Genomic DNA, 19,338 nt, shown 5'->3' on the forward strand with positions numbered 1-19,338 from the left:
AGCATTCTTATTTGTAAGATCAGGGAAATGATGCGACCTTTTTCTTTACTTCTTATGATGCTTTTTCCATAGCCCCTCTTGGAATCTGTGCCTTATGAAGAAGCACTGGCAAACCGCCGGGTCCTTCTCAGCTCTACTGAAAGTCGAGAAGGCCTTGCACAACAGGTATGACATCGGGAAAATCATGGTACTTGTTAAAGAGCATGAATATAAAATCCCCTATAAAAGGTTTTCATACACATAGAGCAATTTAAAAGGCTATGTAAGTAAACATGTGAAGTTAATTAACACATGCTTAAAAAGCACCATAAGCATAATTCATTGAAAACCATTTGTTGATACTCTAAATAAGTCATCCTGATTCAATTGGTGTTATGATTGCCAGTGAAGTAATATCAGCACACTCTGGCCATGCTGATTAATTATTTAGGTACTAGATTTAAATGTCTGAAATAATAAGGCAAAAAAGGGGGGTGTGGCTAGAGACTCAGTGAGTTATTTTTATTTCCTAAATGGACAGGAATGAAAAATTTCCAGTGCTCAATTGATCAGTTGAATTTGGGTGGCAGGTGGAGGTAGGTGGTATTATTTTTTTCAGAAGTTGGTACAAACTGACCCCAGTTTAGCATTCGCCAGAGATTTATTTACTTTAACACCTGGCTTGCTTTAGTTTTGGAAAAATTTATTTTAAAGAGAGCACAAATTTATCTGAAACAATATTTTGCCTATGCCGACCTTATTTTCATTGGACACATATCACTTATCTTTTCAACATTAATTCAATAGGATGTTGAAGCTAAAAATTTAATCCACATAATAATTCCTAAAAAACAAAATTCCTGAGACAAACAGTGAAATGTGGAGTATCTTAAAAATTTATTTTAGATTTCCTTCTTATTTTATGTGAGGAAAGTAAGGCTCAAAGAAATTAAACAGCTTTTATCCATAGTAGCTAGTAAGTAGCAGAATGGTCTGACTTCAGAGCTATTGCTTTTCCCACTCTGCCATTGACCAGCTGCAGTCTAGTCTGATAAGCACTCCGGGTCTCACCTCCTGCCTCTCTAAAGCGAGGATAATACCTACCTTTCAGGGTCCCGTAAGGATTAATTGAGCCAATGAGAGGCAGTGTGATAGGGTGAAAAGAATCAGACTTGTGAGCCAAACACATGAGGTCCCACATCCTGGCTCTGTTTGTTAGCTTTGCAGGTGGTCGAGCTGCTGGGACTTCCAAGTTCTCCTCTTTGAGACGTGAGAATTGTAGGACTGTTAGGAGGCTTCAGTAGGATACTGGCAGGAAAATATCATGAACAGTGGTACGTGGTAATTGTTCAACGATGATAGTTGGTAAAGCATTTGGAATTCACTCTAAGATTGTTTTTATTTTTATTTAATTCTCAAGCTTTCATTTGCCTTGAAAATTAGCTTTTTTTAAGCTTCTTATTGAAGCATAACATACTTAAAGAAAAGTATATAAATTATTAATATATTTCAGTGAATTTTCATAAGTAAACACATTAATGTAACCGGTAGCTAGATAAAATTTTTAAAAAAGAATATTTCTTTATGTAAGGTATATACCTGTAAAAAAAAAGATTGCCAGGACCTCAGAAACTTTCCTCATGCCCCTTTCCAGTTACTACTCTCCTCTTTCCCCAGAGGTAACCATTATCCTGCATTCTTTGTTCTGTTGCCTGATACTGAACTTCATATTAAATGAGAATTATGTAGCATCTCTTTCAGATCTGGCTTCTTTTGTTCAACATTATATTTATAATATTCATCCATGTTATGTGTAGTTGTAATTGGTCCATTTTCATTCCTGTTGAGTATTCTGTCATGTGAAAATACATAATTTATTTATCCATTCTTACAGCTTATGACTATTTGGGTAGTTTTCAAGTGTTTGACTATCGTAGGGCTGCTATGGGCATTCTTATACTTGTCTTTTGATAAACATACATGTTTTTCTCTTGGGCGTATACTTAGAAGTAGAATTGCTAAGTCATGGGATACAAGTTCAATTTTCAAAGATCCTGCCAAACAGTTTTCAAAGTGTTTGTCCCAAATTCCACTCCCCCAAGCACTATATGATAGTTCCAGTTGCTCCATAAACATGTCCATCTTTGTATTTTCTGTCTTTCATTTTAGTCATTTGTGTGTTTTTTTGGTGTGTTTTGTTTTTATTCATTTGGGTGGGTTTAAATTGCTTTTCCTTGGTTAATAGTGACATTGGATACCTTCTTTTTTATGTTTATAGTAACGTTCAGGTGCCTATTCAAGTCTTCTTTCCTCCTGTTTCTCTATTGGGTTGACTGTCTTTTTATCATTGATTTATAGAAGTTCTTTATATGTTATGGGTATTAGTCCACTGTTGGATACATGCATCTACCACTTTGTGGCTTTCCTGTTTACTCTCTTTATTATACCTTGTGATAAATAGAGATTTTAAAAATTTCATTCTAGTTCAATTTCTCAATTTATGGTTGTGCTTTTTGTATCCTGTTTAATAAAACGTTCCCTATTCCAGGATCAAGCTTTTTTGTTTTCACACCTGTGAAGTAGTTTTGGTCTACATTCCATAAAGTATTTTTTTTGGCTGGTAAGTTTTGTCTGCATCATCCTCTAAGGTGCAGAACTCTCTGTTGCTTTCAAGGTTCAGCAGAGTTTGGAGAAGATTTCTAAACTGGAGCAGGAAAAAGAACATTGGATGTTGGAAGCACAGTTAGCTAAAATCAAGCTGGAGAAAGAAAACCAGCGAACTGCAGATAAACTGAAGAGCACAAGTAGTGGGCAGGCGGTTGGGGTAGCCCAGGAAGGGGCCGCCGTGGTGACCGCTGCGGGCCAGGAAGATGCGTCTGCCAAGGCTGTGCCAGTGCCCGTTCACAGCACTAGTTTGGTAAGTGTCTTCTTTTTTTAAATGGTAATTGGTGGGGATCCATCTTAGTGTTCAGTGTTAACCATCTAAAGTACATGTCACTTGATAACAGGAATAATCCATGTGCTCTAGAAAAAGCAGATTGGTAAGCAGGATGCCCCCTTCAAAAAAGCAACCTTATTAAATTCTCTTTGATTTTACATGTGAGACTTCCCCACGGTAAGGGCTGTGTTCCTGGAGAAGATATAGTAAGTCAAATTTAAGATGATTCTGTTTCTCCACTGCAACATTGGTGATATGGGGGTTATGTTTCTGACAAAGGACTAACTGCCTAACTTTTTATAGAAATGACGACAAATACCATTTTTAACCAATTACATGGTGTATTCCTAGGTAGTATAAAGCTTTATGACATACGTATAATATAGAAACCCATCAGGTTAGCTAAACTTCATAAGACAATATACTGACAAGTTATTTTGCAACTTTATATTTCTTGCTTATATTTAATTGCAGTGATTTAGAAGGTGAAGAAACATCTCTGTTGGAATTATAAAATTCAGTTACATTGAGAAAAATTTTCTGATTATATTTTTCTGCGCACTGTTAAAAAAAAATTAGAAAATCTAGAAAATGAGAAATCAGGAAGGGAAGGGAAAAAAACCCTCAAAATTAGAATGATCTCATTAAATATATTTTCGTTAGCATTTTTTGAGAAATTTAAGGAGAGCCATGGCACTTTTTGACAGCCCTGTCCTAAGGCTACCCCTGTAGCTCACTGATGCTTTTGAACAGCAAGTCATGGTCCTTCTCACATCTCCCTTGCATCTCATTCAGAGCATACCTGATAGTAATATATACAAATTAACTTCTGTTTTCAAGATGTATACAGACCTCACTGCACCTCAACAGTGTGAGAAACGTGGATTATTATTAGTTTTCTTAGGTGTGATAATGATACTTGGATTATTTAGGAGAATACCTTTATTTTTTGGAGATAAATGCTAAAGTACTCAGGGTAAGGTATCATCATATCTGCAACTTACTCTCAGATTGTTCAGGAAATATATACACACACAGATAAATTAAGCAAATGAGCAAATTGTTAATTACTGAACGTAGATGGTGGCTACGTATGATTATTATACTTTTTTCTCCAACTTTTCTATATGTTTGAAAATTTTCATAATAAAATGTAGGGGAGGAAAAAAGAATGAAAATGTTTTAGAAAAGTAAAAAGCATAAAGCAGGCTTCTCAGAGCAGTGGTTTGAATGGCTGCTATGCTCACTGGATGATCCTGTGTGACCCCTGATGGCAAGGCTGAGTCAGCCACAGGTGTTGCACGTTGCCTCTGACAGGGGAAGGTGACTCCCTAGAAGAACATTTAGCAAACAGAGCAGAATCCTGACATCAGTTCAGGTACCATCTGGGGAAGTGCAACACTGGCAGCACTCATCTTTGGACTTCCCTTCAGAGTCTGGTTATTGATCAGGTCAGACTGTTCTCCATTGGGTCTGATTTCTTCTTTCTCCTGTCTTCTCTCCCTGCTTCCCTGCATCTGCTCCTTCCGTTTTCTCCCATTTGCACTAACAGTAATTGGTGCTGTCAGGGAGTAACTATGGGATCAGACCAGGGAGGGCACTGATGACAGTGATAGTAATTGCAGTAATCATATGCCAGCCACGGTTCTAAGGACTTTTCAGTGTGTTAACTCAGTCAGTCCTCACACAGATCCTATGAGATTGCAGGTACTATCATATCTTCATTTTATAGATGAGGAAACTGGTGGACAGAGAGGTAGAGTAACTCATCTGAAGTCACACACTTGGTAATCTGGCCTTGTGCTCTGATGGGTGTCAGAAAATAGATCAGCGGACAAATGTATTTGTTTATGGCTTGCCTTTCTGAAGTACTGGAAGTTGGCAACACTGGTGTATTTGAGTCATTAATGTCAGTTGCTGAAAGTTGAGGACTGTCTTTTTATTTGAACATTTTCAAAGGAGAGCACACTATTCTTACATATGTAAGTGAGAAAGATTTCCAGGGACATGGGAAACCTTTAGTACCAAACACTATTGGTCTGTGAGTGATGATGACTTTATTTGGGTTTGGTGAGTTTGGAAGTTGCTATAACTCTAAGTTGTCTGTCTGGTTAGCATGTGTGTGCTATTTCTGTCTGCATCTGTTAAGGATCTCTTTCCTCCCGCCCACTTCATAAGGTGCTAGCAGAGTAATTTTCGTAGAGTGTGTTACTGATTATGCACTCTATTGCTTCTGGACTTTTAGTGGCTCCCTATTATCTATAGGATATAGTCCACTCATTAGTTTGGCATTCAAGGTCTGTGAACACCTATTCCAAACTACCTTTCTTCAGCATTTCCCTGTACAAACTCAAACCGAGCTTTCTTTCCTGATAATGTTTTTTGTGTTTTTGCTTCCCTGTATTGTTCAAGCTGTTTCTTTTGCCTGGATGCCTATTTATTCATAACTCCTGTCACCTACATACTCACATACTTTGCCTTCCAACTCCTCGACTCTCTTGAATTCAAAACTCTTCCCATCATTAAGGTACAGTTGAGTTGCCACATTTTCCATGAACCCCAGTTTTGGGCATTGTCTTTGACAGTCAGGATCAGAGAACCAAGACCTGGTTGGCCTCCTTGCATTTTTCACAGTCTAGTCTATATGGTGAATCTATTCCCATCCCTTGGTTGCTTTCATTCTAATGGAATGAGAGCCTGGATAGACATCTGTCCAGAGTGCTGGGAGATGACAGAGAGGTCGCCTGGAGGGCTTGGGGAGGGCATCCCAAAGGAGGTAACATGGGTGTGTTTCATAAATGAGCAGGAGGCCAAGGCAGGAGAAGAGTATTTCAGGCTGAGAGAAGGGTCTCCCCACATAATTCACTTTCTCTCCTGCACGTGGCAGATTCCTGCCGAAAATAACCTGGAGACAATAGAGAGAAAAAGGGAGGCTTTTTTTTTTTTGCCTTCCCTGATGTTTCCTTTTCAGCCTTTCTTTTTATCACCCCACCCCCCGCAACCTCCCATCCTGCCTTAAGTGAAGTTAAGTGAACTGAGTGTGTGTGTCTCCTTCTGTTATCTTCCTCTTGGGTGTTGGTACAAAGTCTATGCCCATTTTAAAGTTAATTGACTAACAAAGGAAACTCAAAAGTCCCCAGAAGATTCCTTTGGTTCAAGCACTTTGGGGCTGAAAAAGTTACATCAGATAGAAACTTCTTATTTCTAACCCTATAGCATTGCAAAAGTTAAATGTTTATTATGTTTAATTAACATATCTAGGACTGTAATTTGAACATTTAGCCCCCTGTTAATTATTGTAATAATACAATAATTATTCTTCTCTGGTGGCGCAGTGGTTGAGAGCCCGCCTGCCAATGCAGGGGACACGGGTTCGTGCCCCGGTCCGGGAAGATCCCACATGCCGCGGAGCGGCTGGGCCCGTGAGCCGTGGCCGCTGAGCCTGCGCGTCCAGAGCCTGTGCTCCGCAGGGGGAGAGGCCACAACAGTGAGAGGCCCGCGTACCGCAAACACACACACACACACACACACACACAGAATCTGCCTGACAATGCAGGGGTCACAGGTTCGATCCCTGGTCTGGGAAGATCCCACATGCCATGGAGCAGCTAAGCCCGTGCACCACAACTACTGAGCCTGCGCTCTAGAGCCCGCGAGCCACAACTACTGAGGCTCACATACCTAGAGCCCGTGCTCCGCAACAAGAGAAGCCACCACAATGAAGAGTAGCCCCGCTCGCCGCAACTGGAGAAAGCCCATGCACAGCAAAGAAGACACAACGCAGCCAAAAAAAAGATAACAGTAACCTCAAGAAAGAAAAAGCACAGAAAACTACAAGTTTTCTTTTTTTTTTTGCTGAAATTAAAATGCACTGCTTAGGGCTTCCCTGGTGGCGCAGTGGTTGAGAGCCTGCCTGCCAATGCAGGCGACACGGGTTCGTGCCCCGGTCCGGGAAGATCCCACATGCTGTGGAGCGGCTAGGCCTGTGAGCCATGGCCGCTGAGACTGCGTGTCTGGAGCCTGTGCTCCGCAATGGGAGAGGCCACAACAGTGAGAGGCCCGCGTACCGCAGAAAAACAAAAAAAGCACTGCTTAAATTCACAGAATTTTAAAATATATATATTTCAAGTATAAAAACAATACATGTACATTGTAGATAATTTTAAAATACAGAAGAGTAAAAGAAGAAAAAAATGTTGACATTTTCCTGAATACCCAACAACCACTGTTAACATTTTTTTTACATAATTTCATACTTGGTTGACATTATACTATATAAAATTTAAAATCTTTTAGCATAACATGAATAAACAAACATTTATCCTGTTATTAGAAACTCTATGTAAACTTAGTTATTGATTCCATAGTATTCTATATAGAATATACCTTAGTTTACCTATGACATTGGTTATAATTTTTATTATTTTAAATAACATCTCATTTTTATGCATAAGATTCTTTCTGCATCCAGATGATTTCTTTGGGGTATATTCTCAGGGTTAGAGTTATTGGGTCAAAAGGCATGAATGTTTTTAAGTTCCTTGATCTCTACTGCCAAATTATTTTCTCAAAGGACTGTATTAGTTTAAACTCTCATCAGTGGCATATGAGAAAATGTTGAAATTATAAATTTCGCAACTTTTTCTTGAAGTTATATGATTCCATTCCTTTTCAGGACTGTTTGCTGTACCACATTCTCAAACCGTAACCCAGGAGTAAAGGGGATAAGGGGTAGATCCCATGCTTGTGATTTATTTTGCCAAATGTACTCATATTTGAATGTATAAAATTAAAATGATGAGTGTGTTACTGTAAACGGTTTTTCACTGAAAGACTAATTGCTATTCCTGCTTTAGTGTGTAGAAAATTATGGCTCCTCTATAAAAAAAGGTCTTATAAAAAAGATCCTTTTACAGCTAGGTGGGTATAACATTCATATACTGCTCACAGTTCAGAGTAGTACTCTTGAGAATATTATTTAGAATCCATGAAAACTGTTTGTTGGGTGTCATCTCTGATTAACAGAATCCATCAAAACTGAGTTTCCAATAGTTTCCTTAACTTACTGAGCCCATGCACGTGCCCTTCCACTTTGAACAATAAAATGAATTCAAGAACCATGACTACTATCTGTTTTTGAACTCTGAATCCACAAAAGCAAGCTTTAAAAAACCTGGCAGCACTTCAGTATGTCTATAATACATATACTTTTTCATTAGTTTAAATCTGAAGTTAATACTTATTAATGTCATAATGATATTTCTTCTTTATCCTTTTGACCTTTCCGCCCGAGAGTTTGCTATTTGTGTTTTGCGTTTGGAATGTTTCATTATTATGGTCACCATGAAACTGTCTTTAGGTCTCCTTGGCCGCTGCTTTGGAAATAAGCGTAGCAATGACAAGAGGAGTTAACAACTGTTCTTCCTCTCTCTCTTCCCAGACAGTTTGTTGGGTTTCAGTGAAAATGGCTAACAGCATTCTGATAGAGGAAATAGTGATGGTCACTATCCACTACTGCCTCATGACAGAAATCATGACTGTGGTTACTTATCTGTAGGTCCAGCTTCTTTGTGTTGAAAGATGATTGATTTGAGGGTAATCGTCTAGAACTCCACTGCTAGTGTGCTTGGTTTTTTGTTGCTGTTGTTGTTTTGTTTGTTCATTTTGTTTTATTTTTTTTTAATGTTGCTTATTTTATTTTACTTTTTTGGCCATGCCATGTAGCCTGTGGGATCTTAGTTCCCCAACCAGGGATCGAACCCCAGGCCCACAGCAGTGAAAGCTCTGAGTCCTAACCACTGGACTGCCAGGGAATTCCCACAAGTGTGCTTTGAAACAGTGTGAACTGAGAAGAGAAAAACATTACAAGTGTTTAAGCTATTGCGTTTGAAGTGTAAGCAGTCTGTTCTAAAGCTTTTTTCCCTTATGTTCTAGATTGGGATTTTAACCAGGACGTCTGACAGTGAGGTAATGTGTGCTTAACATCATGTTGTTTGTTAGTAAACATCTCGCCACATGTTTGTTGACAAAATCCGGCAAAAGTCAGCTTCATCTAATTGCGTTTCTGACAATTCTAGCAAATGTGGATCCATGTTGCTTTTCTCTCTGGGTCAGTTTTAACTGTCACCAATAAATTACAGCCTGTCTGTAATTGCCTCCTTGAATGACTTGACTTGGCAGTTTGACAAGCTCGCTGGCATGTGGCAGGAGGCTGTGAGCCATTACCCTCCCAGTGGGCCAGCTGGCAAAGCAGGGCTTTTCAGGGCCTTGACCATCAGTGGGCTTGGTAGTTCTTTTCAGCCCTCAAGTGACTGAACCCAGGTCAGATTTGGCTTGTCAGATAGGTTTGCACATTTTAGTTTTGAAATATTACAAGATTTTGAAATATTACAGATATTACAAGCTCACAAATAACCATTAAAAGAACACTGAAGTCACTCAGCTTTCCAGTCAGTATGGTAAACTGGTAAATATAGTTCAAGTAAATTCTTCGATTTCCTTATTAGCCTTATACTTTAGGTAACCTTGAACTTCTGCATATATTTTTAAACTAAACTGAGTGGTGTGTCATTGCTAGAGTAACTAGTAGAAATCTAGTCTGGGACAAGGGCCATAAATTGTTCATTATAGAAATAGTTTAATTTGTTAGTATGTTTAAGAGTATAAAAGCTTTTTTAAGATAATTTGGGGGAAAAAAAGAATGTTCAGATTTTTAGGAGTTCCAATAAATGCTCCCCTTTCACCTGTTCTCTTCCAGTTAGAGGAGGACATAGGAGTCAGACAGCTTGAGATTTTGAAAGTTAGGTGTGTGGCAAATAAAAACTGAGTGGAGAGACATGGCCCCATGGGTGGTGGGCCTCCCAGGACTTCACTTCTGCTTTGTTCTCTTGAAGCCCCAGCTTCATTGTGAGATAGGCAGGGTGCTGAATAAAAGAAATTTGCAATATATATTTACCTGCCCTGTCTGAAGTTTCTCCGAGGGGTGGGAAAACTAGGATTTCCCATCAAATTTCAAAGGAAAATGTAGGAAATGCCTTTTTTTTTTTTTTTTTTTTTTTGCTAAAGTGATATTAATTTTTTTTTTTCCTCTCTCTCTCTCTCTCTCTCTCTCTCTCTCTCAGAACTGCTTCATTCCACTGGCATTTATTTATTGAGTTATGTGTGCTCTGTTTAGGCTCCAGATGTGGAATCTCGGGAAGACTTAATTAGAAATCACTACATGGCAAGGATAGTGGAACTGACGTCTCAGCTGCAGCTGGCTGATAGCAAGTCAGTGCATTTTTATGCTGAGGTGAGTGGAGAGTTAATTGGATCAGGTGGATTTTTCTAACCCCTTCAGGAATTAGGTCACTGTCCTGGCCTCCTGCTGTTCACTAGAAGAGAGAGGTCAGAGTCTGTGTGTCTGCAATATGGATTTGGTTAGAGTTCGTAGAGATTGGTCCACATACCAACCAAAAATCTTTATTGCAGTGAATATAACAGGTAGCCTTTCTTATGGTTATGTAGCATGTTTTGGAGCATTATAATTATAGATTATAATTATAATCTTGTTTTAGAGAGTTATAGGCAGGTAACATTCATAGGTCAAGGAATTTTCGTTTAGGGAAATTCAAAGCAAAGTATGCCTGGTTCTTTTTTTTTTTTTTTTTTTAAATACTCTCTAATGACTCTCTAAATACTTTCTAATGACAACTTGTGGAAATCAGTTTTTGTAAATGATAAAATGCAAAATGTAACCTCTTTCAACCTTTAAAAAATACAAAATCTTTCTTTTTGTTACATTTTCTTCTTCCCTCACCAAATAATTCATTTTCTTAAAAGGATTAGAAAAACACTATGCAAGATAATAACATTATACAAATTCATTGATAAGAAGGGGAGAAAATGAAGGAAGAAATTACAGATATCAAAGAGTGAGAAACAAATGATAAGATAGAATGGATGTCGCTCAATATATAAGAATACCTGTAAGGTCTCTGATGGGAAACTTTTTATTAAAAGGTTAGTTATAGATGTTAGATGGAGAATTATAATGCTTTAAACTGTTAAGGAAATTGACAAAGGAAAGACAACACCCTTCATTGGGATGCGACTTTGTGATTTTCTCCTGTTTTACAGAGACAGAGAAGAGTTGATAGGAATCCAGTTGTTAGGAGTGGAGGGGGGCTTTGCTTCTTTCCTCCTGCTGAAATGAATGATGTGCCTAGCTTAGTGATGCATACCTGTTTGATAAGATGATCAGTAGTGATGGCTGTTGAGCTGTAGAAAACGGGGAGGACGGCAAGCTGGACAACTCACCATAGAACTGCTGCAGTGCTTACCATCCCAGCCACTCAGTGCACGCAGCACATCATGGTGGCCTGGTTTGGATCCCTAACTGCCTTCTGAATTACTCTCTTAGACTTGATTGTCATCCTCATGAGGACCCGTGCTTTGCAAAACTCTTTCCCTCTTTTTCAGGTTCAGTGCTAAGCACACCGATAGATGTGCGGTTAAAGGAGGGTGGTTGATTCGGTTGGCTGAACTTTCCTGAAATTCTCTTGTGAGGAGTGAAATGAGTAACCGGGGAATTTCTGAGGCTGCCTTATTTCCAAGAGATTTGCTTATCTTAGTAAATTCTTTCGGCACAATTGTGACACAAGAATTTTTAAATTGTTCTAGTTTTTCCTTGTCTGTAAACAGGAAGCGGCAACCCTCTGTACTACTTTACTGGAATGGTCGGTCTGAGCGTCTGATGTTGACATAACATTCGAACATGTCTGAACAGATCCTCCTTGTCAATCTCATGGTTTATCAGAAAATTTAGTGATCCTTTTAATGGCACGCCCTCTTTGAACAGTAGTATGAAATAGAATTTTTCTTTTTGCTTCTTGATCTATTCTGTCTCTGGATAGCCTTGGTTAGAATCCCCAAAGAAAGCAAGTGGGATCTTTGAAGTCCTGCACTCACTTTTTTTTTCCATCTGTTGAGTGGGGCTGTAAAGCTTTTATTGTTTCTGTGATATGGTCTCCAATAAAGGACTTAAAACACAAGAAAAGTATCTTAGGATTCATACTGCATGATGCCACTTCCCTTCTCATCCAGTGTGGGTGTAAATGAATCCTGGGTAAATGTAGAAACTTCTGGTGGTTTTGTAGCCACTGGTCATCAGGCTAGAGCTAGGAAAAAACAGCGATGAGCTTGGGTTAGTAGACTTTTTTTCCCTTATTAAAATGATGAGAGTGAGGCCCACATCTTTCTTTTGTGTGCTCCAGTGTGTGGTACAAGGCCTGTAGATATTCAGTAGATATTTGTGGAAGGAAGGGAGGAAGTACTTTCGGTTCGGGGGATTGTTTTCTAGTAACATTCCCTGAAGTAAATTTGGTTTGGGGAAATGGTCCCTGGGATAATTGAATGTTTTCTGATTTAACAGTGCCGAGCACTCTCTAAAAGACTGGCCTTGGCTGAAAAGTCTAAAGAGGCACTGGCAGAAGAGATGAAAGCAACCAGTCAGAACAACAGCAGACTTCAGGTGAGTTCATGCTGCCTAAGCAGTGTTGGTATGTTTTTTCATTGAACGTTCTTGGGCCAAAAAAATCAGCATTTCCTTTCTCAAATGGTGGCATTTAACCTCTAGACATAACATTTTTCTAACCATTTTATTTCTGACTTATTTTAAAGTAACATCTCATTTATGTCAGGCAAGAAGTAGTTGTATTATTTATTGCTCTGACTTTATTTTAATTGTAAGTAGTTTTGTAGTCAGCATTTCTTTGAATAGTACTTATTTACCCAAAGTCCTTCCTTTTTCTCCTCCTTCCAGTTAGTCCTTGTCATGGTGGGCGGGAGGCTTGTTCTGTTCATGTGACTCTATTCCTCCTCTTTACTGTTTCATAAAACTGACGTAAACTGAAAGGTAGGGCTGCAAAATTTTCCTCCTTGCTCACTGCTTTGTTTTAAATCCTAGCTTCCAGAAAGCCCCTATTAAATATAGAAGTGATACAGGCAAAGAAATAATTCATGCACTTCCTCCTGGTTTCAAATTCGTTTATCAGATTAGCTAGGAACACAGGATTAGACTTTAAAAGGTCAAAGAGAACCCGAGAGCTGGAAAGAGAGAGGAAGGTGCTTCTTCCAGGGAGGGCCCTGCCTAGAGGACGGTGGGCCGTCAAGGTGTGGGGTAGTGGGAACGTGCCAGAGATCACCCTCCCCACCTCACCGAAGGTTCAGGAAAACCTAAGAGAATTGAGAAGGATCATATAGCACTCTTGGTTTTTTTTGTGACATCTTTATACCTGGCACAGAAGGAAACTTTTTTATTTTTGCAAAGAAATTCCGAACATATTTGAAGGCTGAGAAAAACCTCTGCCCTGTTTCTTTTAACTTTGCTCTCTTGTTAGGCCTGTGGCTTAACCTTCATATTAATTGATCAGATAGGTCATCTTGATAGGTTACTTTTCAAACATTTTTTTCCTAAATTAAAAAAGCTTTAGGAAAAAAAAGCTTTAGAGTGGCATGACTAGTGGGGTTTTGCTTTCTCTTTTCTTTTTTCCCTGGCCATTTAGGATGAGCTGACAACTACCAAGAGGAGTTATGAGGATCAGTTAAGTATGATGAGCGACCACCTGTGCAGCATGAACGAGACACTATCTAAACAGAGAGAAGAGATTGACACACTAAAGATGTCTAGTAAGGTAGGGGAGGAAGGGGTCTCTCTGCAGTGTAATATTTAATATTTAATGTATTTAATACAAGGTATTTCATTGCTGTGTGTTTCAGAAACAAAAGGTTAAGAGATCTGAAGTGTTTATAAATCATTTCACTTGTCTTCTTATCTGAAAGTAGAATGAAGAGTCTTTGATTGAGTTGTAAGTTGAGAGGAGGTCTAACCTCTGAGGCCCTAACACTGTGACGGTTGCTTTTTGGCATTTTGGGCATTTTTGGCATTTCTGCTACTGTTCTGTTAGTTAGGAGGATTCTTGGGGGGTTTATGATGGGGATTACTCTTATCTATGTGAATCTAAAATGGTGCTGTTGAAGAGTAACCTTCTTTAGCAAATTTATTCTCATACATATTCATATAACCTAGGACTGTCTTGTCCTTTTAATTCCAAAAACTTCATAGATTTCATTTCCCATAAAGCCTCTGCTTGTCCAGGCTCGGGTCAGTAGATATTGGTAATGTTTTTGTGTTGAAGGGCATATCCACGTATCATGTCTCTTTGTTGTATCATAATGTATATACTCTTACCATGAAAGGTAAGCTTCAAGAGGCCAGAGAGTTGGTTTCATGCCTCATCTCAGATGCTTGGCATATTTTGATAACTCAGACAATACTCTGCCACCAGCAGCTTGGATTTACTGTCTCCAGCCTGTGCTCTTTGAAATCCACTGCTGCCCCTTACCGATCTAGCAGGCATGTATTGAGTTCCTGCCGTGTGCTGGCTCTGGGGAAGACATAGAGATGAACAAACTATAGCTTCATTTTAGCCAGTGGTGGTACAGAGCAGCATCCCACTCAGTTGGTATCTCCTTGGAGAATGTATCATGTTAATGCGCTAGAATCTGCGTTATGTAATTTTGCTTCTCAGTGGAGTTTTGTGTTATTGTTTGGCCTCTGGCTTCTTCAGAGAATGTCTGTCATGCTTTTCTGGGACATCTTGTGAAGATTGTAACCACCCAGTGTGGTTCTGATTCGGGTTCTCCAGTTACTTGTGCTTCAGGAACTTTAGCTTGGAGGTAGAGGGTGGAGTGTTGGGCCTCCTTTAACCCTTTTGGCCTCTTGATATTCCATCAGGGCAATAGCCGACTCATGTAGAAAGCACATGTGTTAGTGGGAGTAGTAGGAGAAAGCCTGCTTCAGCACCTAACATTTGAAAAAAAGTAGCAGTGATTACAGGGAAAGTTTTCAGGCCTCAGAGCTGCAGAAGGCATTCGGTTCTGAATTGAGAAGGGTTATTGTGGGGTATAGCAAACAAAGCTCATTGTCCCAAAGGTAATTGTATTGCAGCCACTTTAGAAGTGAGGGAGGTTTTAAGCCCTCTTAGAACTTTTTAATCTAGTCCTTAGAATATCTGTCATTAATAAAACACTGAGCTAGAGATCCTTCTTCACTTTGTAGTTTCTGTTGTTAACCTTTCTTTGATCATTCTGTGGTTCCTATATTTTGCACACCTCCCCCATTTATTAGTCGTTTAAATTGCTATGGCATCATCTTATGGCTGAGTTGACATGGCCTCCATTGGATACCAAGTAAACGTCCCGAAACCATTTGTTTGCTGTGATCTTGCTCTTAATGTTTGTGTTCTGCAATCATTTCCTACTTAATGAAAAAAAGTATTTATATGTAATAGTTAAATGTAGGAATTTGAACCTCTCCAGAAAGAAGAAAAGTTACATAAAACTGGAAAGTCCAAATCTCCATATGTGAGGGAATTGGGAATAAGTTAAGATGTCTTCTCTCTAACTTGTTCTCAACTGGTATCTGATCTTCCCCTTGACAGTAATCATTACCATTGGGGTGTTAGTTGGCACATGTTCAAAATTAGTACCTATTAAGACCCTTTAAAAGGTGTTTATTTCAACAGCAAAGGAACATGTTCAGGCTAAAAGTTTTTATCAGCTTTATGAAATCATAAACTACATTGTCTTTGGAACAAAATGAATATTTGAGGTTTGATAAATCCAAGATAGCTTTCTTTTCTTTCTTTATTGCCTGTCCTCAGACCCCAGGGGAATAAGGTTCACGGACGGAGAAAGTGGGGAGAGTTAAAAGTAACAAACCGCTCTGTGATTCCTGTTCAAAAGTTAGCAATGCAAGGTTATCAGCTGTTCTCCCTCTTGGAAACTAAAGTTTTCCACAGTGAAATATGGCTTCCAGACAGCTTGGTGTCTAAACTGTGTGAATGATTTTTCTAGAGGTTGGCGTTCTTATTGTTGACATTTTTCTTTGCACAGGGGAATTCTAAAAAGAACAAGAGTCGATAGTTTACAGAGAGCTGGTTGGTGACTTCTTTGCAGAGCTGCTACTGCTGTGCGGAGCTGCGGGGCCGAGACTCCACGTCCAGGGCTGGCCGCCTTCAGGAAGCTGGAGTGTTGTTGGACCTCGTAAAGTAGTCAGTGTTGTAAATGGCCTTGAAGTATTTAAAATATATTTGTAACCAGTAAGGTAAATCCAGAATTTGATGTTGACAGTAAAACGGAAAACAGTACACATACCATGGATATTGTAGGTTTCCTTATGCTGTTTTTACTGTGTACTTTTTAAAATTAGGCTTTAATTTCAGTATGTAAGAACAACAAATATTTTGTATATTTTCAAACTCAGTGATATGGTAATCAATTTGGTATCTGTGGAATAGGTATGTGTTTCTGGATAAAATGCTTAAATTGTCAAACTGTCATTAATTCTTACTGTAATTGAAAGCAGTTTCCAATTCTTTTTGATGACTTGTTCATTCTCTCTCTCTCTCTCTCTCCCTCCCTCTCTCCTGCTCTCTCTGTCTGTTCTGGAGGGAGTGGGCCTTGAAAACTTCAGATCTTGTGGGTTTATTATCATTGTCTTAAGCTCTTCAGTACCCTCTCTGTGTTGGACTAATAGCTTAAGGAAATTGATGTCAATAAATTCGTACTTATATCAAACTTTCAGTCTCTATGAAAATCTGATGAAGGAAACTAAAACTTATTAAAGTAAGCTTCACAAAATTACCAAATCCCAATTGATTTTGATATAATCTTTCTAATCCCCCAAATTGGAATAATTGTACAGTTAATCCTTTATTAAGGCTTTGAGTACCTCCCAAGGTACTTGTAACCATGCTTCAAGCAAGGACCCTGAGCCCTTTCAGGCTCCTCTTGGTTTCTTTCATAAACATTGTGTCATTTCAGTGTATATTTCACGGGTGAAATTTTTCCCAGCACCTCCATCCCCAAGTCTCTAAATATATTGCTCCTTTCTTCTGAGTTTCCTGCACATGCCCATTTCACTCCAGGTCCAAGTCCCCAGACTAGGTCCGCAGACCTGAAACCCCTTCTTCCTCACCTCCCTGCCTGCAGCTTCATCTCCTTTGAGCCTCTTCTCTAGGCAGTTGCTAATCACCCTCCAAAAATGCTTTATTCTGTTTCACCTGAGAGCTCATCACCAGCTTCCCTCCGTGCTCAACATAAAGGCCAACTGCTTGGCCTCTGGGCCACTGTAGAGGCAGACTCTGGTGGTTGTGCCCAGTCCCCATAGTATGAAAGTGTTTGAATCCTGTCTCGGGGATCTCTGGGTCAGTCAGCTCAGTCCCATCCTCCCGGCCCTTTGAGTCCCTAGCCCCTTTGCCCTTTCCGTTTTCTGTGACCTGCTCATTTGAATTCTCCATCAACTGAACCAGCTGTTTTCACTGCAGCTGCACCTAAGCCCCCAAGCACCGTGCTGATTAGCTCCACCGTAAACCTAGAGTTTCCCGCTCCTGCTAGACCTTCAGTATTCTGTGATGCTGCATTTGGAATTTCTGGTCCATTTCTATTCCTCCTTTGGAGAGTTTGGGATGAAGGAGTGTCCTCATCTGGCTTATGTTTTAGTGGAATTGTGGGCTGCTATGCTGAGAATAGATTGTAGGGGAGCAACGGCGGAAGCAGACAGACAAGTTGGGAAGCTACTGCAGTAGCAGGAGGCTGTTGAGAGATGATGGTAGCCTGGACCGTGCTGGTGGTAGTGGAAGTTGTGTGAAGTCTATTTCTGGATTTATTTTGAAGAGAGTGGATAGGAATTGCTGAAATTGCAACTCTTTCCCCCGTACACTTCTATTACTCTTCTCTGCCTTGTTTTACTCCTAATATTGGTTTGGCCAAAAAGTTCATTTGGGTCTTTCCATAACATCTTATGGAAAGGCCCGAACGAACTTTTTGGCCAACCCAATACTTAGCAGAATCTAACATACCATATGCTTTTCTTATTTATCTTATTTATTGCCTGTTTCCAGGCAATTTATTGCCTGTTTCTTCTAGAAGATACAGGTCCACGAAGGCAGGTTTTTGGTCTAGTTTGTTCACTGCCATCGTCCCCTGTACCTGGAACACTGCCTGGCATTCAGTGAGCATTTATTTGTTGAATGAACGTTGACTGGGCGGAATGTGGAGTGTGAGAGAAAGAGGAGTCAAAGGTGAAGCCAAGGATTTTGACCTGAACAAACCTGGCTGAGAGGGAGGGTCGAGCTAGCTTCCACCTGGTTGTGACTTAGCTGAACACCTGGGAATCACCTTGGATTGCTCCTCGCCTGGCACGTCTCATTTGCTTATCTTGTCCTACTGAATCTTCCTGTCTTTGCATATCTCTCCATTCTAACCTCCCCTTATTCGATACCTTAAATCAAGTCCTGGCTCCCTGCGTCTGGATGACTCGTCTTCCTGTTCTCCAGACCTCCCGCCCCTTTTACCAGACTCTTTCTGAAACATATCTCTGCAGAGCTGTTTCCCTGTTGGAAAGAAGGCCTTCACAGTGGCCCCTCATTGCCCACTGGGCGCGATTTGGCTGTAGCGTGTACAAATGAGACATGTACGCTGACCGTCGCTCGCTTTCTCCTCGTTCTCCTCCAAGCACCCAGTGTACTCTCCCTCTGCCTTTCTGAAACTCCTCAGACCTCTGGGTCAGGAAGAGTTTCACTTCTCCTGAGACATGGGCCTGTTTCTCTAAGTTCACTTGTCCTGAGACATGGACCTGTCCTGTTTTCACATTTACAGAGAAAATGTGAATCTTGGGTTGCATCCCTCTTGCCTTTGGTGGCTGGGACTTGTATCTCCTACCAGCCGTGAGCTGCCAGAGCTCCCAGACTAGGCACCCTTATCACCCTGCTTGGTGGCTGGTCCCACAGACCTGCAGGCTGTACTTGTGGACTGCTCGGCCACTCTGTAAGGGTCAGTGCCTCTGGGAGATTTCCTAGGGTTCCCTGAGGGACAGGGCAGGACTGTAGAGGGTGCACTTCGTTTCCTGACAAAATTGTCCGCTTTTAACTTAACTGCTAAGATCTTCACTCTCTTGGCAGAATCTCTTGCCAAGGCATATAGTGACCACCATTTGTTAGCCATTTACTTAAGTCAGGCATGGGTAAGACTTGACAGGACTTACTTCATTGGAACCTCCAATAATTGTATCTCATTGGTGCTATTACTGTCCCCATTGTATAGACAGAAAACTACGGCTTAGAGAGGCTCAGCAGTGTGCCCACAGTCACACAGCTAGTACGTGTAGGGCCGGGACTCAGATCCAGGCTAGTCTGATTCCAGAGCATGGGTTATTCACTGCTGTGGTGTGAGCCTTTTACATCAGGGGCATTCAGTTCTATTCCTACAGGCACTGTTGGTATATGTTTGGAGGATAAAATATTAAAGTTCTCAGTAACTCCTATACTTCATTCAACTTTCCCTTCCCATGTCTTCATTAAGTATCGCTACCCCTTCTT

At 40.2% G+C, this 19,338-nt stretch overlaps 1 protein-coding gene across 2 annotated transcripts in view; it reads left to right on the forward strand.

The window, feature by feature from the left end:
- Positions 1–16,468, forward strand: part of PPP1R21 (protein phosphatase 1 regulatory subunit 21) — a 56,045-nt gene extending 39,577 nt beyond the window's left edge. For both annotated transcript variants that reach the window (XM_082851373.1, XM_082851374.1), the window contains 7 exons: positions 73–165; positions 2,654–2,896; positions 8,852–8,884; positions 10,092–10,208; positions 12,330–12,428; positions 13,462–13,590; positions 15,854–16,468. In XM_082851373.1, the coding sequence (XP_082707499.1) occupies positions 73–165; positions 2,654–2,896; positions 8,852–8,884; positions 10,092–10,208; positions 12,330–12,428; positions 13,462–13,590; positions 15,854–15,883 (744 nt within the window). In that variant the 3' untranslated portion in view covers positions 15,884–16,468. The remainder of the gene's footprint in view (positions 1–72; positions 166–2,653; positions 2,897–8,851; positions 8,885–10,091; positions 10,209–12,329; positions 12,429–13,461; positions 13,591–15,853) is intronic.
- The last annotated feature ends 2,870 nt before the right edge of the window (positions 16,469–19,338 follow it).

The sequence above is a fragment of the Leucopleurus acutus genome, assembly GCF_964270905.1.
Source record: "Leucopleurus acutus genome assembly, chromosome: 12".
Taxonomy (NCBI): domain Eukaryota; kingdom Metazoa; phylum Chordata; class Mammalia; order Artiodactyla; family Delphinidae; genus Leucopleurus; species Leucopleurus acutus.